Source organism: Melozone crissalis, unplaced genomic scaffold (genome assembly GCF_028551555.1).
Source record: "Melozone crissalis strain CALT ecotype California unplaced genomic scaffold, PUWL_Pcris_2 ptg000027l_1, whole genome shotgun sequence".
NCBI lineage: Eukaryota > Metazoa > Chordata > Aves > Passeriformes > Passerellidae > Melozone > Melozone crissalis.
In genome coordinates, this window is record NW_026535805.1 from 62100760 (window position 1) to 62120632 (window position 19873).

General features: G+C 37.6%; 1 protein-coding gene across 3 annotated transcripts in view; it reads left to right on the forward strand.

Annotated features, from left to right (window-relative positions):
• KIDINS220 (kinase D interacting substrate 220) overlaps positions 1-19873 on the forward strand; it is a 75407-nt gene that overhangs the window by 32242 nt on the left and 23292 nt on the right. For all 3 annotated transcript variants that reach the window (XM_054279366.1, XM_054279367.1, XM_054279368.1), the window contains exons 18-22: positions 1768-1908; positions 2527-2770; positions 2938-3026; positions 4002-4146; positions 5728-5890. In XM_054279366.1, coding sequence (XP_054135341.1) covers positions 1768-1908; positions 2527-2770; positions 2938-3026; positions 4002-4146; positions 5728-5890 — 782 coding nt within the window. The remainder of the gene's footprint in view (positions 1-1767; positions 1909-2526; positions 2771-2937; positions 3027-4001; positions 4147-5727; positions 5891-19873) is intronic.

The following is a 19873-nucleotide window of genomic DNA, read 5'->3' on the forward strand; positions in this document are numbered from 1 at the left end:
CCCTATTCCTCAGGACTGCAAACTCCAGCAGTGTGTGATCACTGCAGCCCAGGATGCAGCTCCAAGCTTGACATCCCCAGTTAGCTCACTTACATTAGTGGCCATCAGGTCCAGTGCTGCTCTCCTTCTGGTAGGGCTTGTCTATTACCTAGCTGAATTCCAGCAATTTCCTGGAATGCTGACAGCTCATGACATGATGTTGGGGTCATCTGCGTTCCCCAGGAGGATGCAAGTCCACAAGCATGATGCCTCCTGTAGCTGGGACACAAAGACTTCATCAATAGCCCCCCCCCCCCTTGATCAGGCCTGTTACAGACACAAACCCCAAGGTGTCAATTATTGGTCTGGTCCTTGCAAATTTTTATGCACTGACTCCACCAGTTTGTGGCTGCTTCTCAGAGGCATCTTTTTGTGATCTCTCCATCACTTGATGTAGAAGGCAACCTCTCCTCTTCTCCTTCCTCTCCTGTCCCATTTTGAAGCCATCAATACATGCACTCCAGTCATGGGATTCATCCACCAAAGTTTCTGGAATGGCAGCTAGGTCAAAGCTTTCTGGCAGCATGGTGACTTCCAGCTCCTCCTGTTAGTTACCCAGTCTGTGTGCACTGAGGTAGAGGCACCTCAGCTGGGCTGTGAGCTGTGTCACCTTCTTAGAGGAGCATCCTTTGAAATATTTTAGTGGTGTTTCCCTGTTGGCTTCTGTAACCTCAGTAGTTCCTGCCTCATCTCCATAAGACTTCTAAGTATGCTCCAGTGTGGCCAGCACGTCTCAGATGAGGGCCCTCACTAGCCCTGCATCCCTGTAACCTTGGTGTGTCATACCACAGTTTGTGGTGGGCAAGCCTGATTTATCCTGCTCCCTCTTGTTTAAAGCTGTGTCAGTTAACCCTGCTGGCTCCTGGTCAAAGGTTCTCTTTGCCCTTTGAGAGAGGTGAATCCCATCTGATGCCAGCATGCCTAGTGCCATGCTTTTACAGCACAGAAGACCTGATTGTGTCTTGGTAGTGTGTTTCTTGACAGTTGTTTGTTGAGTAGTATTTATCTGACATAACTTCAGCCTTTAGGAGTTAGGTTCACCCTTTGCCATCAAAGGAGAGAAGGGAGAGAAGTAGGCATTTCAGGAGAGTTACCAGTCTCATGTTTTATGTCATCTTATTGTGCACATTCTAATGAATCTTCTGGTTAAGAGATCAGATTTTAATGTCCACCTGTTAGCTGCTGAAGTTAGGAAAGGCAAATTCCACCTTTGTTTCTATGTTATGGTTGGTTATTACATGTGTAACAATGTTAAAAAGCCTAACAAATCTTCAAACTGCGTATCTTGAAAGGCAGTGACTGAGTATTAGAGTAAGAGCATAACGTGCTTGACTGGAAGGCAGATAGAAAACTTTGCTGTACATTTTATGCAGAGCAATGTTTGAGGACTAGCTGAAGCCACAAATGCATTTTTATTTACTTCTGTTTTACTGTGCATAAATATAATTTTCTTAAATAACCTTGTAATGGCTTTTAAATAAGGATAGTTTGTTATATCAAAGTGGAATATATGTTTCTGCTGTACATTTTTGTTCAAATAGGAAATTAATATGTTGGAAGTGGCATTTTAGGACTTTTCACTTTGAGTATTTGTAAATTTATTCTTGTAATCTTACTGAAGTATTTTCGGGACAAATAGCAATCTGGAAAAGGAAATATATGTATTTTTATCAATTTTAAGTATTATAGACATGTCTTTTCCTTTTTTTTTTTTTTTCATTTTTATAGGTTTTGAAATGTGAAGTGGAACTGATGGCCAAAATGGCAAAAACCATTGACAGCTTCACTCAGAATCAGACAAGGCTTGTTGTAATTATTGATGGACTGGATGCTTGTGAGCAGGACAAAGTTTTACAGATGCTTGATACTGTAAGTTGGATCATTGTATAAAGATAACCTCTGGATTATATGCATGATCTCTTCCACAAATGAGCCCAGATAAATACAGTTATTGTGTGTTTTCTGTAGAAAGAAAGCTATGTTGTGGTAATTAATATTTGTGTACATTGGCATAACTATAATGCTAAGAGTGATGGGCTTTAAAAGTTGGAAATTAAATTGCATATTAGTACTTTTGAAAAGGTTTGAAACAATCAAATATAAACTATGGAAAATAATTATTCTTACAAACAAGCTTAAAATGTTTGGAGAGTTTTTCATATTTTTACCATTGAAGTACTTTAGATGAAAAATACTTAAATGCTAAATATTTGTGGGGAACTGGAACATTACTGCATGATACATCCTTGGTGATGACTTCCACTGTAAATTCTGCTGTTAAATTGTTGAGTGTGCTTATTTCTAGCTGTGGATAAGTTCCTAATGTTAGATATCTCATATAGAGGAAGCTGACATGTCCATTCATCTCTTGGCCTCTCAGGTTTATTCCTTGAACAGAATGAATATAAGGTGTTGAGCCAAATGTTCAAGTGATCTGCAGCTACAGTTAGTTGTTACTAACAAGGTTTACTGTCTGCTTTTTTCCAGGTGCGAGTCTTGTTTTCCAAAGGCCCGTTCATTGCGATTTTTGCAAGTGACCCACACATTATTATAAAGGCAATTAACCAGAATCTCAACAGTGTTCTACGGGACTCAAACATCAATGGCCATGACTACATGCGAAATATTGTCCATTTGCCCGTTTTTCTGAACAGCAGAGGGCTTAGTAATGCAAAAAAACTGATGGTAGCTTCAACAACCAATGGGGACATTCCTTATGCAGATAGTGTAGGTAAGGTTCTGCAGGACGGTGATATGAGCATTACAAAAACAATGATCCAAAATCTGTGTTTTGGAAGAAATTGTTTAAATAATTGACAGATCATTAGTGTTATTTTTGTAGGTCAGTTGAATGTATATGACTGGAGAAGATGCCTACCTTTGTTTTCCTTTCCATAGGATTGCATGAAGAGGTTGACAGGAGAGTTTCTCAGAACAGTCTTGGAGACATGGCCAAGCTTGGTAGCAAAACTGCTCTCAACAGGCGGGTGAGAAGGATTTTTAGTCTAAATAGATACTGGTAAAACCTTTTTTCTTTTCTGTTTGTTTTTGGTTTTTTTTCTTTGACATTTTCAATAGTATCAACTTGAAAGACTTATCAAACCATTCTTACTAAATTTTTATAAATGATCCATATAAGAAATAAGTCCATTCTTACATGAGTAGACTAATGCTCTGTCAAAGAGGAAAAAGTTTGCTTGGTCACCAAAGTATTCCTTTCCACAAAAAATAAATACAGCTCTCTGTGAATGCTGAGGTGATACAGCAGATCTGGTAGGAGCTATGGTCTGTGTGTGTATTTTGGATTTTTTTTGTGTAAGCCTAACATCAGTTGTTGCGGGATGTTGCAACAAGAGACAGTAACTGAGTTAATCAAAGCAACATTAAGTACGAGACTTGTACTGCAGTGTCTACCACATTCTTTTCCTGCTTTCTGTTCTTTCAAATTTACATAAAATCACAAACTGGTTGAATAAAAGGTATCTAGAAAGTTGTGAAAAGCAACACAGCCTCTGAGGCTATTGAGGTTTTGGAGCTGCCGTTGGTAGAGACTTTGGGAGTTTTGTGGTGGAGGAGCCTGATGGTCACTTGAATTTTTACTTGTAGTTAGTAAATGGATCACATTAATTCACTAGAAAGACAGTCAGAAGTGATGATGGAAATGCTGCAAGTAGTAATTTTTCTAGAAAATATTGTGCTATGCCACTCTATTTTGCCCTCTCAGAATTGATGTAGAAGTAAAATGTGTAACTCTTACCACTTCTGGGCTTCTATGGAAATAATGTTGAGCTTTTACATAGGTAAATCAGAATTAAATTCTTGTACGCCTGATATTACCTGCCAGCCTCACAGACTTACTCACAAAGGCTCTAACTTGATTATCAAGTAAAACTGAAGTATTTGGAATACATAAAAGCTTTTGATACTAATCAGTATTGCTTGGGTTTTTGATTCATTATCAGGATACTTACCGAAGGCGCCAGATGCAGAGGACCATTACCCGCCAAATGTCATTTGATTTGACCAAGCTGTTGGTTACAGAGGATTGGTTCAGTGATATCAGCCCTCAGACCATGAGGAGGTTGCTAAATATTGTTTCAGTGACTGGTAGGTGTGACATGCCGGTGTGCAGTAAACAGGATTGTGTTTTGGCTGCTTCTAGTTACACTCAGACTTTTAAGTATGTAAACTAAATTGAACAAGTCAGTCCATGAGTTGCTTTTGAAAGTCCTTCTGAAGCAAACTCTTCCAGAATGTAAGAAAACATTGACCATTCTACATGGAATTTAAAAGATACAAAATATTTGTTGTTTCACTGACTTCAGTTAGGAGACAAATGATTCTAGTCTGCATTTTTAGGAAATTTTACATTTTTTTATTTTGAAATGGTATAAGAAAATGACATTTTTCAATTTCATAATACTGTGGTGTGAGCAAAGATTGTAGTGATGACATGTGAAAATGTAAGCTGTGAGTGGAAAACCAATATATATCCTGTTTATTTTTGCTATGAGTATTTGCACTTTTTTTCCCTGAATGATTGTGTGAGGCTGATGAAAGCATTTTGTCACCTGGTTTTCTTCAATGAAACACAGTCAAGACATTGGTATCTCTGAACTTTAAAAACTGGGAATAACTGGGAAAGGGCTTACAGAGGTTTAATAAAAACATGTTTTGTGTAGTAAGTGAATGGGGAGTGATTATTTAGTGTCTTTTCTATTACAGACACTAGACGGCACTGGGTAGCCCTACAGCTACCCAGAGCAAAGAAAGTGAGTTACTTTTTACACTGTATAGTTATGAGAATAAATCTGCAACAGATGTCAAATTCTGGGTTAATGTTTTAAATAAGTGTTCTCTCTCTTAGCTTGTTACTGCAATTTGTAGCATGTAACCTGTCTTGTTTTGGCAAATTACAGTGCAGTTATGAAAGTATAACAAAATCACAAAATGTTAGTTGTAAAATTAAACTTAAAAAAGTAGACCTTACAAGACCACTTTTAGTGTGTAGTACAGTCTGTTGTTAGACATGGTGATTTCATAAACACCTTTATGAACAGAGCCTTCAGGCTGTAGGTTACATGTAATTACAGATACTAATAAAAGACTTACAGAAAATATGCTGAAACTTCAAGTGCCTAAATTGTAGCATTGACTTTTTCTGGTTTTTAAAATAACCTGATTTGTAATTTGTACCTTACCTTACTAACCTAAACAGTTTTTTTTCATAGCTATTGAAGTTGGCAGTTGTATGCTTAACTTGTTTTGACCACATTTCATATGCCAGTGCATAGAAAATCTGTCAAAGTATTAGCATAAAATTCTGTGTTTATATGGAGAAATTAATGCTGTGTGAAGTTCTTTGTTGAATTTGGTTGAAGTAAGTTAAGATTCACCAGTAGCAGGATGATAGTAATTAGTGTTTAAACTGGGGCTGAAGTTGGCAGTTTTGGAGAGTCTCATATTTTGACCAGCATTTGCAAGGATTTTTATTAGACTGTAAACTTATATTTTTAGATGCATCTTGCAATGATTTTGAATTTACTGAGTTCAAAATGTAATAGCAGGAAGTTCACACATCAGATAATGACATAGTAACATAGCTGTTACTTTGAGGGGAAAAAAGATATCTTTCAAAAGGCAGAAAAAGTCCTCTATGTTTTCTTTTATTCTTTCTTGTTCTTTTAGGTCGTTTATTGAGAGCCAATCAAATCACATTCAATTGGGACAGACTGGCAAGTTGGATCAATCTCACAGAGCAGTGGCCATACAGAACATCATGGCTCATCCTGCATCTTGAAGAGACTGAAGGTGTTCCAGATCACCTGACTTTAAAAACCATCTATGAGAGGTAGTCATTATTCTGGTAATGGTGTGCAATTTCAGTGATTAAAATAGTGATTGTTATTAATGATCACTAGAATAACATGACTTTCAAACGTTTATCAGGTTGTAATCTAAAATTCCCACAATCTCACCCTCTTTTGCTGACTTTTGAAAACTTCTAAGTGAGTTTCATTGCTATTTGATGCACTATGTATAAATGAGTGCTTTGTATTTAAACCAAAGAGAACTGTACAGGTATTCTTTCACAGGCAGCTAACTGTACTTTTGTCTCTTGATATCCTTTTCATCTTTACCTTGGCCAAGCTACAAGTTGGGTATTTTTTCCACTTCTTTGTTAATCTGAAGTAAGCTCAGCAGAAACTGGCCTTACTGATAAAAATCTCTGAAGGTTTTGTGCTTAGCAGGTGTGCTATGGCAATGCCATGTGCTGCAGTTAGGGATGTGAAAAATAGGCATGATTTTCTCCATTTCTGCTGATAACTGCTTTCCAACAGAGCTGTCTAGGTATTACTACTGAGAACAAATTGCCCAGTGTTGCCAGTGAGCATCTCTCTCCAGAACCCTCTGCTTGTAAGAAAGGATTTGTGGGTTGTGACCTGATGACAGTGAGAGGAATGGAAGAGAGAGTTGTGGCTGAGAGTGGGGCCTGTAGAAGAAAAGCAGAATCTGGGAATCAGAGTCAGGGGGAAGAGGGAAAGGTTTGACTTGAATAAAATATAATGGAGATCAGATGAAAAGAACAGCTGAGGTAAAGAGACAAGATTGTGACTGACTGAACAAGTTACCAGAAAATGTAGAGATTTTGCAGGGTCCAGGGCAATGAACTTGGAGAGAAAATACTGCAAGTGTGCTCTGCAGTGAAAGTCAAGGAGTAGGAGATGAACTGTGTGAGGGTCTGGGGTGGGCTGAGAATGGTTGAAGTGTTGAGAATGGAATTAGGATTGTTTGAGAAAGATTGAATGAGTTGTTTTAGAAAAGTTGAAGTGCAGTTAGGATCTGAACACGGAAATCTCAGAAGGTAGATGGATAAGAGTAGATTTGGCATGATGAGGCTGAGGATTGAAGACAAATGAAGAGGGCAAGTAGTAGACTGAAGTAGTTGACTGGCTTTAAGCTGGAAGATGGCTTTAGAAATACCAGACTTCACAGGTAAATTGAGTGCATGTTTAGAAACACTCTCCTCTAGAATATGGACAAAGTTTTTGAGTTTTGCATTTCCTCTGTGAGTATAATATACCTGTAAAATCAAAGGTAAAGCACAGGGAACCCATCTTTCCACTGTTTGTTCACACAACTAGTGTCACAAATGTTTATGTGATCAGCTAAGTAAAGTAATTCAGAATTATCAGGAATTCCCTCTCCTGTCATGCTTTTTATTCAAACTTCTCTTTGTTCAGTTTTCTGTATAGCATGTTTCACAATTTTATATTTTCAGTATTTGCCCAACAAACTCATTACAGTTTTGGGTTTGTTGACACCCAGAGTAATAAATGACTTTGAGATGATTGAAGTCCAAAGCTGTCTTCAAGACATAACAGTGTTTGTCCTCTGATAAACCAGAGGAGGTATTAGAGACCTGATTTATTTTCATAAATGAGTGCTAGTAATTCCAGTATTCATGGATGCTAAATCATAGTAAACCAACATAAATAAAAGAAAAGGACATTCACAAGTGAATGTGAATAACTTGGGTTCTGGATTTTTTGTTGTTAGCACAAACACTTGAGTTGTTGATGCTTAGTGCCAGCTGGAGCGTGTCATGGTGTATTAGTTAAGGTGTGGAGGAGATTCATGGCTGCTGCTGTGTTGTACCTCTTGCTGTGCAGGTTTGGAAGTTGTTTGGAAGTGATACAGCCACTTGAGTAGACTGCTAGTTCATAACTGACAATTACAAGTGTATAGGTAATTTTTTAGTGTTTAAATAAACCAGAGTACATAATGGGAAGAAACAATGAAGAACTCCGTACAATGTATTGGAAAAGGGAAGGTGATCATCACCTTTTAAGGAAAGATGTTTGTATTCTACCTGCAATACCAGAAAAATGAGGAAAAGGAAAGCAAGACCAATATTCAGGGTTTTCTCTTTAGCAAAAAAAACTACCAACAGGGTTATTTGGTACAAAAATGATAAAGCTAAAAGACTCAGTTTCTTTAGCTTCTTAACAATTAAAGAAAAAAGTTTTCTAGCAATAATGTTCTGCATGCTCAGGAAGAGAATTTATGTCTCTCAGCCCCTTCTGTTGAACCTGTGTAAGGAACTAAATATGTAACTCTCCTGAAGTATTGACAAAGCTGAGGTCTCATCTGTCTGGTGATTTGGGTGATCATCTTTACCATATGCTGGATGTGAAAAGGTCTGTGAACTCTTCTCTGGGATTACATAGAGCTCTAAAAATTCTGTTTTATCCAAAGTAATCCTTTCAGTGTCTTTGCTATTCTTTTTATCTGCAACTGTTTAACTTGACTCAAATAACTGTTTCACTATCATTTCAAAGTTAGTTCCTCTTCTAAAACTTCAGTTTCAGTTTTCTAAGTTTTATTAGTTTATAGAGCAGCTTTCCCATTTGGAGTCTCATAAATAGATACCAGATCTTGATAATTATGTAGCTTGTTCCTGTACTGAGTTTGTTGTTCTCTGCTTTTTATTCTTCAGGGTTTTTTAATATCTTGATATTTTAGATCAGAGTCAAGAATATAGTTTTCCTAGTATTGAATAGTTTTTGTCAAACTGCTTTTTATTGTGACACTGCAGATTTAGGGTTGCTGCTTGGACATCTCTGGTCGCTGAAAGGAATCTTGTAGGTTCTGTGTTAAATGTAAGACTTTGACACTTGATCACGTTCTCTGTGTAAAGAGAATCCTTTGATATTACAGCTGCTTTTCCAAATTTTAAAAGATCAAGTGTTAAAAAGGCAATTAACCGGGAGGGAGGCTGTCCCTGCCTGTGCCCCTCGAGGTGGGATGTCCCCAGCTGTGCCCCGGGAGGCGGGCTGTCCCCCGCTGTGTCCCCGAGGCGGGCTGTCCCCGCCTGTGTCCCGAGGTGGGATGTCCCTGCCTGTGTCCCCAAGGCGGGCTGTCCCCCGCTGTGTCCCGAGGTGGGCTGTCCCCGCCTGTGTCCCCGAGGCGGGCTGTCCCCTCCTGTGTCCCCGAGGCGGGCTGTCCCCTCCTGTGTCCCGAGGTGGGATGTCTCTGCCTGTGTCCCCAAGGCGGGCTGTCCCCTCCTGTGTCCCGAGGTGAAATGTCCACTCCTGTGTCCCTAAGGCGGGCTGTCCCCTCCTGTGTCCCGAGGTGGGATGTCCCCTCCTGTGTCCCCAAGGCGGGCTGTCCCCCGCTGTCCCGGCAGCGCGGTGCCGCCGGGACTGTGCAGTGCGGCGCGGTGCCGGCAGGTGGCGCTCCCGGCTCGGCCCAGCCGCGGAGAGCGCTGGCGCCGGAGCCTTGGCTCGCTGTTTGCAGGAGAGAGCGATACTTTCATAACATACAAAAAATACGGAAAGAATCGGGTAGTCAAGCACTAAGAAGCAAAACAATAAATATAGTCTTTAGTTAATTCTCCTCTATGCAGGCACAATGATATAATTTCCATTATTATATGCTATTTTGCCTCTCTGAGATTCCCATCTTGTAATGTCCAGGATTTAATTTTGCGAACTGTAGTAAAAGAGAAGGCCATTTTCTGTTACATTGCAGTGCTTATCTTTCGGAGTTGAATGCAATAACTAAAGTAAGACAGTGAAATGCTGTTCCACGACTATTAGTCAGAGTTTGTGTGATGCTGGACTAGTCACCTCTATAGTGCCTTTCACTTGGAGAGTATTCATGCCTCTGTGGAGAGGGAGGTGGTGTACAGCTTATGGTTCTGTAGGCTGAGATTGCTAAGTACTCAGCTATATCTGGAGCTACTGGGAGCTCTGCTTTCAGTTGGTGGAGTATTCTGGAAAAAAATGGATACCTCAATTTGGTAACTAAATAAATATACTTGTTATCTCTGTGCTTCAATTTGCCATTAAAAATAAAGCTAGCTAATATATTCTTATTATGAAGGCTTGTTGGGGAAAGTAAACTTGTCTTTTTCTATAGATACTGTGAAGAATATCAAAGACTAAATTGATGAGTATGAAACCGGGTCTGTCAGGAGAAGTGTATAGTTCCTGTTTCATACTATGCAGAGATGAAAAATCTACTGAATATCATATTGGGAACTTTCTTCCACGGTCTATAACAAAAAACCCAACAAACAAACAGAAAAACCACCCTCACAAAAAACCCCACCAAAACCAAAAGAACACAGACTCCCCCCGCAAAACAACAACCAAAAACAACAACAATGACAACAACAACAAACCAACCAAAAAATCAAACCACACAACTAATTAGAAAACCACAAAAAAACCCAACCCAAAACAGAACCCACCCCCCTCAACCCTCTAAAGAAAATTAGGGTTCAGTTTGTGACACAGGCACACTTCTGTGAAGAACCTTTATGAGCTGGTGTCACTTAACATCTCTTATGGTAACAGGTAGAGACTCTATGCTTTCAGTCTTTTTTAGAGGGGAACAAGCCCATGCTTTGTCACTGTGGCAAATTTTGAAAAGAAAATGCTGAATCTGCTTTGTTGGCTTTCAGTTTATATGCTCGAGAAAAATGTCTTTACTCTTTTTACTTCCTTAAACTGACCTGCTGTATCATCTCACTTCCATCCTCTCATTTCAGCCTCTCTATATCTACTTGTCTGGTTGGTCTTGCTTTCCATCTGGTATATTTATTAGTAGTAGTATTTACTCCTTCAGGTAATGTGTTGCCTTTTCTCATCATCAGGATTTTCATGTAGTCTCTCTCCTTGCCAGGTTAAGCTCTTAATTCTGATTTTGTTGCTCCTTCCCCTCTTGTGTTTAGGTTCTTTGGTGGTCAAGCTCACTGTTGTCATGACCCATATCTCCATACTGGTCTAATTTAATTATCTTTCCATTTTATTTATAGCTATACATAGAGTTAATATTTCTCTACATTTATGTTGTGCTGCATTCTCTTCTGTAAAGAGTCAATTTTGTGTAATACCAAAGTGGTTTGCAGAAATTGCAAAAGGCAAATTTTTAAAGCTCTGAAGTGAAATAAAATATGTGGGCTTTCTGCAAATAAATTTCTAAGAGAATTAATTTGTCAGATTAAAGCAAGTTTCTGTTGAGTGTTTGGAACTGAGACTTCTCAGACTTGTAAATTAGCCAGTTATGGGAATGTGCTCTCTTGTGAAGGCAAGTAAAGCATCCATGACACCACAGTAAATGACAGTGTCAGATCTAAATAAATGATATCTTGGGAAAAGTCACTGTGGCTTTTGTAGAAAAAAGATACATTTCACGAAACTGAGTTCTCAACAGAGTCAATGAACGTAGGAAGAAGACAAGGAAGTATTTTGAAATTTAAGACATTTTAAGCAAGACCTTAATCTAGAACATCTAAACATATTAAAGTCTAGGATAATAACAGGCATGATTGCCCCAGGAAAACAAAAAAAGGAAGCAGAAGATGATAGTAGTATTTGTGTCATGAGAAACTTGCAGGTGAGGTTTCCAAAGATAATTTTTGTGCTATTTGACATACCAGTGAATGGTCTGACAGAGGGAGGTGATGTCATGTGGGCATATAACCAGGATAAGAGTTTCACAGAGGGTTGTAGAAGTAACTGTGAGTAAGTTGCAGGTCAAAGTCATTGTGGATATAGATATCATACTCTACTAGGGAAAATAATCTTATCTATAGTCCTGCTAACACAGTAGTGGGCAGTAAATCTGCAGTAAGGAAAGGAATTTATAAATTGTTGCTGATTTCTCTGAACAATGTTTTGTGCCCCACTTCAGTCAGAAAATGAAACCGTGTCTTTAGGAGTTCCCAACAAATCAGTGGAAGGGCAGAATGTATTGTATTATACAAATCTGTAATTTTTCTAAGTTCTAAAGACTGATTTTCTAATAATCACATTTCAAAATAGTTGTGCCAAAACAGATATATTTAAGAGGCTGAGGAAAGCTGTAGTCTCACATCAAGCAGTGACAACCCCCAGTTTTGCCAGACTTTCTCCTCTCTTTTCCAGCATTCCTCATTCTTAAGGCATTTGATTAATTTCTTTCTTTTCCCCAAAAGTCTTACTTTTTTCATTTCAGTTTGAGGCTTTGAGTCTTGGTTGTCTTTGTTTCTTGATAGTTTCTACTTCTTAAGACTAAAGGTGTCAGGGATTGATATCACCACCATGTTGATCAAAAATCAGGCTATTAAAGCTGATTGTATGATAAGAAATGTCTTCCCAGTCCCTTTCCTCATCAATTTGCCTCACTAAATAAGATAATCTGTGGAACACATTTTATCTCTTTGTATCCTTCTTATCATGGTAGAAATCGAAGTCTGTAGTACTTTGTCAATTGGAAAATGTTCCTGTAAATAACTGAAGTAATTGCATGACTCTCTTGCCTGTCCCTCTGACAGAGGCATTAGGGAGAGTTTCTGTATCTATGAGTGAACCTGTTCTCTACTAGATGTGGCAGATTTTCAGATTTTCCAGACTGCCACTTCTTGGAACTGTTAGTAGCTGGACTGTAAGATTTATACAATTGAAAGTGAAACTTCAGGCATGCATATGCCTCCTGAGTTCAAGAATGTCTTGTATGGCATTTCAGAAAATTATTGTAAATTTCCAGACACTTGAAAAACTATGGACTATGAATTTTTACCCTTGAAGGTCCTGTGCAGTCAGTGGTTCTGCTGTGAAACAATTCTGTTGTCAATGCACAGAATTGCTAAAGCAAGGCCTACCTTGCACCTAGAACCTATTCAGTCAGTAACTGAAGCCCTTAAAAAGCTAAATAAAAGACAAAAAACATGTGGTTTGAGCATGTTTGAAGCAGGAGGATAAAATGAAGTTCAGCACAAAGTACAGCAGTAAAGGCTACTTTAATTCTAAGATAAATGTGTCTAAATTAGTTGTACCAAGTGCTGGGACAGGATGTGTGACAGGTTGCAGGAGCCTTCTAGTGCTGGTGAGCAAGATGTGTTGTCCAGCAGGCAAGGAAGGCCACTGTAGAAAAGTTCCAGTTGGCCTTTGGAAAGAAAATGGCAGGGAATGCACTGCAGGCTGCCAGAGCAATTTAGTGATCTACCTGTTACAGAGGGCCCTTTGGAAAGAAAAAAGTCAGTATGAAGTTGGTGACAATCCATGACAATTTCCTCATGGTCATGCTCAGATACCAGACATTCACCCAGGTAGATGTGTGGTAAATATTGTCCTCTCTCTTACAGGATTAGGATCTAGGTTCTGTATCTTTCTGAAAATAATTCTAGCCATTACCTGCTGAAACTGTGAGAAGTGTGAGGCTGGTGTATCTGAGGAGATAGTCCTAAGAGAGACCATGAGATCAGTGCCTAAAGATGCTGGGGAGGGGAGGGTGCTTGTCCCCCATGACTGAATATACAATTTATTTAATGCTACAGAATTCAGGTATTCACACAACCTTCTATTCAGGCGCTTCCTACTGGCTGCTTTTGATGTTAATCTGCTTTTTGGGCTTGATGTCACAAGGGATAGTCCTACCTGTCATTCTTTGCCTGAATTTTGACCAAACTCTGGTGGTTTAAGACAGAGACATTGAGCAAACCAGAATATTAAGGCAGAACTTTCTGATTTTTTATGAAGATATTTGCAAATAGCTGATGGTCCCTAAATTTCTGTGACTATTTTTATATATTTATTAAAAATATTAGAACAGAAGAGCTTGGCTCAGGATAGAAGAAACTCATGAGCCATCTGTTCAGATTATGATCTCCACCCTTCCTTAATCTCCTTGAAAATATGCTTTTTGGGAAGCTGAGGGAAACTATGGAAATCAAGAACTCTTTGATTTTGAAAAAAGAGATTTCTCAGGACAAGAAAATGGTTATACTTTTCTCAGAGTTGTAGGTAACCATTATTTAAAACTTAGCAACGTGTAATTCATCCATCACTTGGGCTTAATTTAACCTCTGTGATAAAGTCTTTGTGCACATATGTGTGCATGCCTACCTATGATGGATGGCAAATTGGATGGCAATACGATGTGCCGAGGCAGAACACACCAGATTTAGAAGAATAGCATAACTGCTTTCTTTAATTCAGCATCTCTTTCTTTTTTTCTTTTTTGGGAAAAGAGGGAGGGGGTTGTAGGGATGAAGGGAACCAAAGTATCTAAGCGAGCCATAGCTCATGTATTAATTTCATTTTAATGCTTTTGCAACTCTTACAGCATTCCAAGGGATGGATTATGGAATATATGCTTTGTCTAATTTATCAATAATAGAAGGAATTGTTGTTTCTTAATTTTTTCTGTTCCAGTCCAGTTTCAGCACTGGTATATGATTTTCCTTGGTTTTTTTCCCAGTCTTTAGTGAAGTTACCCCTTCTTGAAATCAACCACAGAACAGTTTTTCTTTTTTTTTTTCTTTTTTTCTTGAAATTAAACTGGTTTAAGAAACAAATTGATTTATAAGTGAAACTGCAGTTCATTACTATAGATTTGGAGTTCTATAACATAGTTTCAGTGGTGCCATGTTTTCCTGATAGATTCAGATCTCTTGTGTAATACACCCATGGTAATCAAATTAAGAAATCACTTAGTCAAGTTAAAACATTTTTCTGTTTCATGTACGGTGGAATATTTCTCCTTGATTGTTTACTACTTCAATTTAAGAAAGTATATTTATAGCATACTAAAAATATCACCAAGATATAAATGATATGAAATTATTTTATTAAAGAATTTGATTTCATACAAAAATAGTATTCTGTAGCACTAGTAGTAAAATTTATTTTTCTCCATATAAAGGCTCATTTATTTTTATAGCAATTTGATGACACATCTGCTTGCTTTATTCAGCTGAAAAGAAAATGTTGGTTCTTGGTGTTTTGTAAAATTGCTTTGTTAAATTATTTTCAAAATCGTTCAACTTTTAACAAATGACATTTGATACTAACATTGGAAAGCAATTTCAGCTAATTAAGTAGATCCTTCTATAAACCATTGGAACATTAAGATGACAAACTGTTCATTCAGGATTATTTTAATTGGTACAATTATTGTAATTTTGTTGCAATTATGTGTTGAGCTAAAAGCTTTTGTTTAAATCATTTGAGGTTTTTTTGTTAATATACATAAGTAAGAAGAAAAGAAGTAAAAAATGGAAGATAAGCATTATCTGTTTACTTTTTCATTACAGTGCTTTAGACAAATATCTATTGAATTATTCTTTTAAGAAAGTATGTTACATGCTTTCAGCAATTCTGTAGAAATTTTAAATGTTTAAATTGAGCAAGATCATTGAAATGTAACTTTTCTGGAAGGTTATTATGTTAATTCCAGTTTTGACACTGTTTAAATACCTTTTAAGAAAAAGGGTGAAATGAACTTCTGAGGGATTTGTGAGTTGCTTAATGCCTATTGATGTATTAATTTAAGAAGTGTAGCTATTTAGTGATTATAGAAATTAAAAATGAAAATGCCGTGGAAGGTGCCACATTCATCACTCTGATGATAATGTTCTCTGCAATCATCTTTGCCCAGGCCAGGTTTAAATAAATCACTTCCTTTAAGTAGACAATTTAGTATTGTAGACCTCACAGTGAGGCATTACTTCTAAAATGTTTAACCTGCTTTTTGTTTTTCTGTCTCCTTTTATTGCCTCGTACTTAAAATGCAGGGCACATAAAGTTATTCTGTTTCTTACTGTGCTAATAGTGTGGTCTCAATGTTAAAAGGCAGCGTACCAGTTGAGTAGTAGGTGGTTGATGCCCACCTTTTTTAAAATTCTTTTGCCTTTTGTAATTCAAATAGCACTGCAAAGCTGTGAATGAATCCGGGCATTTGTAACTGCTTTAACACTTTATTTTAATCATAAAGCATGCCAGAGAGTTGTTTAAAGAACAGAACTTTTTAATATGGCTCAGTGACAGTGTGTGATACTGGGTGTGGGAGATTAGTTTAATAAATATCAATCTTTTAAGCATCAGAATAGGTTTTTTTCTTTCTGAAATGATCAAAAGCAGGAACACTTTAGGAGGAGAGGTGGAGAGGTGGTTTATCTGCTGGTACTTGAATTGAATAAAGTCAGTTTTGCAAATCAAGTTTTCCTGAATACCTATGGTAATAGGAGTTTTTAAATAGCTATTGCATCTGTTCAGTGAAGTCTCTTCTGCTTAATATGCGCTGAGGAGACTTGAATTTTTGTCTACATATATATATCAAACTATAGCTTTCTCTTTTTTTGGTCTTTATAAAGATAAAGCATTTGTTCCCTTATGTTATATTATTGAGTGTGTGATGACTTTTTATTCCTATTTTTATGTGAATGGGCGTATAAGCGAATGTTCTTTTTCAGTGTCCAAGTGACCTGTTGCAGTTTTCAGTTTGAGAGAATATTTGTAGCGCAGTTGCTGATATGTTGAAAGTACTGCAAAGTTCCTGGGGTGATTTGTGTGAGAGCTTTTAACACTGTCATTGTATTAACCAGACGTGAGAAGAGTGGGATAAGTAACTTCAGTGCAAAGCATAGGATTTGATTATTAGGTATTTGAGATCAGACGTCAAATTAGCAGACTATTAAGCATAAAAATTTCATATTGCATTCCATAGCAGCCAAGATTTTCTAGTTTTGTGTTTCTCAGTATCAAACCTGTAGAAAATTTTTTCTGAGTTTTAATGACAAATTATTTCATTATTTTAAGCAACATTTTTGACTTGTACTATCTTGAGAGGAAAAAATTAAAAAGCTCATGATAGATAAAACATGACATGCCTTCATGCTCATGCCTTCTCTTGCTCTATTATTTAATAGCAATTAATGAAGTAATTTGCTTTTTATGGAGTGAGAAAGTTAAATTACTCTTGTCCATGCAGTTGCTTGCTCCTGTAAAACAAATGAAGACAAAAGTTAGGTGTGCAAAGATCAATTTGAAGCATTTCTTTGTTTTTACCTTCAGGGAGAGAGGTTTGGAAAGAGCCAAGAGAACAGCCCTTTGAGGTATGAGGGCTTGTAGAGAAGTCAGCTTTCCATCGGTGTGGGAACAGCAGGGATGTGCTCCATGAGCGAGGGTGGGCTGGGGGCTGAGGGGGGCTGCAAGGCAGGCACAGCACTATGAGCAAGGGGAGCAACCCCTCAACAGCCAAACAGGAAAAGTGGAGCAGGTTGTGACAGTAGCCAGGGACAGCCAGCAGCCCCCTGGTGTGTAGCCACAAGGCACAGCTCAAGGCAGGAAGTTAAGCCAGGGGTCAAGGTCAAGACCAAAGGTGCATAGATGTAGCTTGGAGGAGGAGCAAGGGCAAAGGTCTGAGCTTAAAAGCTGTTCTTAGCTCAGACCTGTGAGGCTCCTCACAGCCCTTGTCAGCACGGCCTGGTTACTCAGCTACACCCTGGCTGGGGAAGAGGTGGGTAAATCCTGTTGGCATATTCCAGGGCCTGACATAACCAGTAGCATAGGCAATGTGGGCACCTCCAGTGCAGCCTCCAGAGTGGGTGAAGGTGGGTAATTTTGGCTGTTGCTATTTTGGCACCACCTAGCAGGGTAGCGAAGGAGATGGTCAATAGGTACAACAGCTTAGCTTCCTCTAAACTGTGCAGGCAGAATTCAGTGCTGGACACACTGTCAGACATGGTTTGGTTATTTTCTAAGTCAGTCATGAAAGTACACGGTGAACATAATTAGAACAAATTGGAATCTAATTTACAGAATGAAAGATAAGATGATGTACCTCTGTGTACTTGTACTAAATTGTCTATATTTCAGGAAAAAGCCAGGAATAATTCAACATTGTTGCAATGTAACTTACTCCCAAATGAAAGCAGTTTTTAATTTCAGCTGCTCATGGGAAAGCGATGTGGAGAGTAGTGGAATTAATTTTTAAGGTTCGCTTCAATCAATGAAATGTTTTGTTTTAGCTTTATTCCTTCAAAATTCAAGTAGTTTCTCCTGGAAACAGACGGTCTATAACACTGACACTTTCTGATGTTTCTGATTTAAAAAATAATAATTTTGCCTCAGGAATCTAGCCCCAGAATGAAAAAAGTGTGTTCACAGTGCTTTATTTTTAGATCTGCATGCTTGTATTTTAGAAAAAGTAACTTCTAAAGTGCTTTAAATGCTAACCTTTTATTTTTTTATCTGAGAAGTGCAGGCACGTATGGTTTTTGTGGCTCTTTGCCAAAAGATTATCATTTACATAAATATTTCTTTCAAAGGCGTAGTTTAAGACATTGAGCTCAGAAGGTTAGAATAGAGACTTCAATCTGCACACCAGCAGTGGGCTATTGGCTTCTGAACAGTAGCTTTGTTCATCGCATTCGCAACACTGTTCGCATTCAGACTTAAGTAGAGCTGGCATTAAAAATCAGCTAATTTGTTTCATGTGATTCATCAGCTGTGTGTTTTATTTAAATCTATGTCACATTCTCTTTTGGCTTTTTATTTTGTAGATTGAAGTGTTGAAGTAGGCCACTCTTTAACTCTTCAGTTCCTGACTTGAAAAGTGACTTAATTTTTACATTTCCAGTGTTGAACTCTTGTCTAAAATACAAAGAGTAAATATATATAACAAATATATATATAACTAAAGTGTGCATTAAGGATCTTGTTTCTTTTCACAATCTGATGTTTGATTTAAAACATACACATTTACTGTCAGTTTAGTTGTAGTTTTATAAAAGACTAAATAGAATAACATAAGGTAGTAGCTAAATATTAGTGTAAAATATGCATTTCTCAGATTCAGTGGAGTATACAAGTTTTACTTTGATACTGCCAGTGTTCTTCTTTTTTTTTCTTTTGACCCTTCACTTCTTGAGGTTAGGAATACTTTTAGCTTCTACTAGATTTCTTTAAACTGTACCAGAGAATGAACTGTACCATTATTTGAAACTGTAACCTTTGAGTGTCAAATTCGTCTTCTCACAGAAGCACCACCTTTTATTCTCTTAAGGCTGAAGTCTTACATACATTGAGCTTCCCTAAAGTGGATAATCCAGCTGCCATCTGGACAATGTCTCATAACAATTTGTTCTGCAGAACCTTTGTTAGAATAGGCTACACTTGCTTTTATGCTTTATATTTGTTACATTTTTCCTGTGCTATAAAGTGACCTCTCACTGTGAATATAGTTATTCGCAGACACTGTTTATGACAGCATGGTATGGCAGAATCCTCTGTCTGTTAGGTACATCGTCCATTGTTTTCTGGTAAAATTTTTAGGAATTTGTTAATTCTACTCTTAGTATATGGCTAGAATGTGGTAAAAGATCAGATTGAAAGATTATCACAGCTGAAATACATTTCTAATGCAATGGAGTTGCCCTTACTTCAAGCATGTAGCATTGATTCTCAATTTTTTTATTTTTCTTAACATTAAATGCTATGTATTCTGTGTAAATCTGCCACTTTTGTTTCTAGAATAATCCCATGGTACATAAAATTCTACTTTCTGTGGAGGATTTAAAAATAAAGATTTGAAAAGATTGTTGCTTTTAAAAAGCAGACAAATTGTGAAATAGGGTAAGATTGTTCAACTAATGGTAGACTTAGTTCATTAGGTCTTTTAAAAATGCAATTCAATTACTATACTACCAGTTGGGGGTTTCTTTTAAGTGTTTTTTTTTTTTTCTTTTCAAAGACACAATGTGATTGTGAATTTATTTAATGTAAGAGATTCCTGATGTATTGGTGATTTACATAGTGTGCATAAGTCTCCTGCCTTCCTTCCCATCCATGCATCAGTGCACTCATTTCCTCCATGACAGCATTGGTAGTTGCCTTAGCTCTTCTAATTGTCCAGTAGTTGAAGAAAACACACTTTCTTTGTTCTATGCTACCTTCTTCTTTTAAGCAAGTTACAGCAGTTCACAGCGCAGCCAACACGTGTATGCTGTTCCCCTTTATCCCCTTTATCATGGAGTTGTAGCCTTAACATGTCTTTGAAAAGA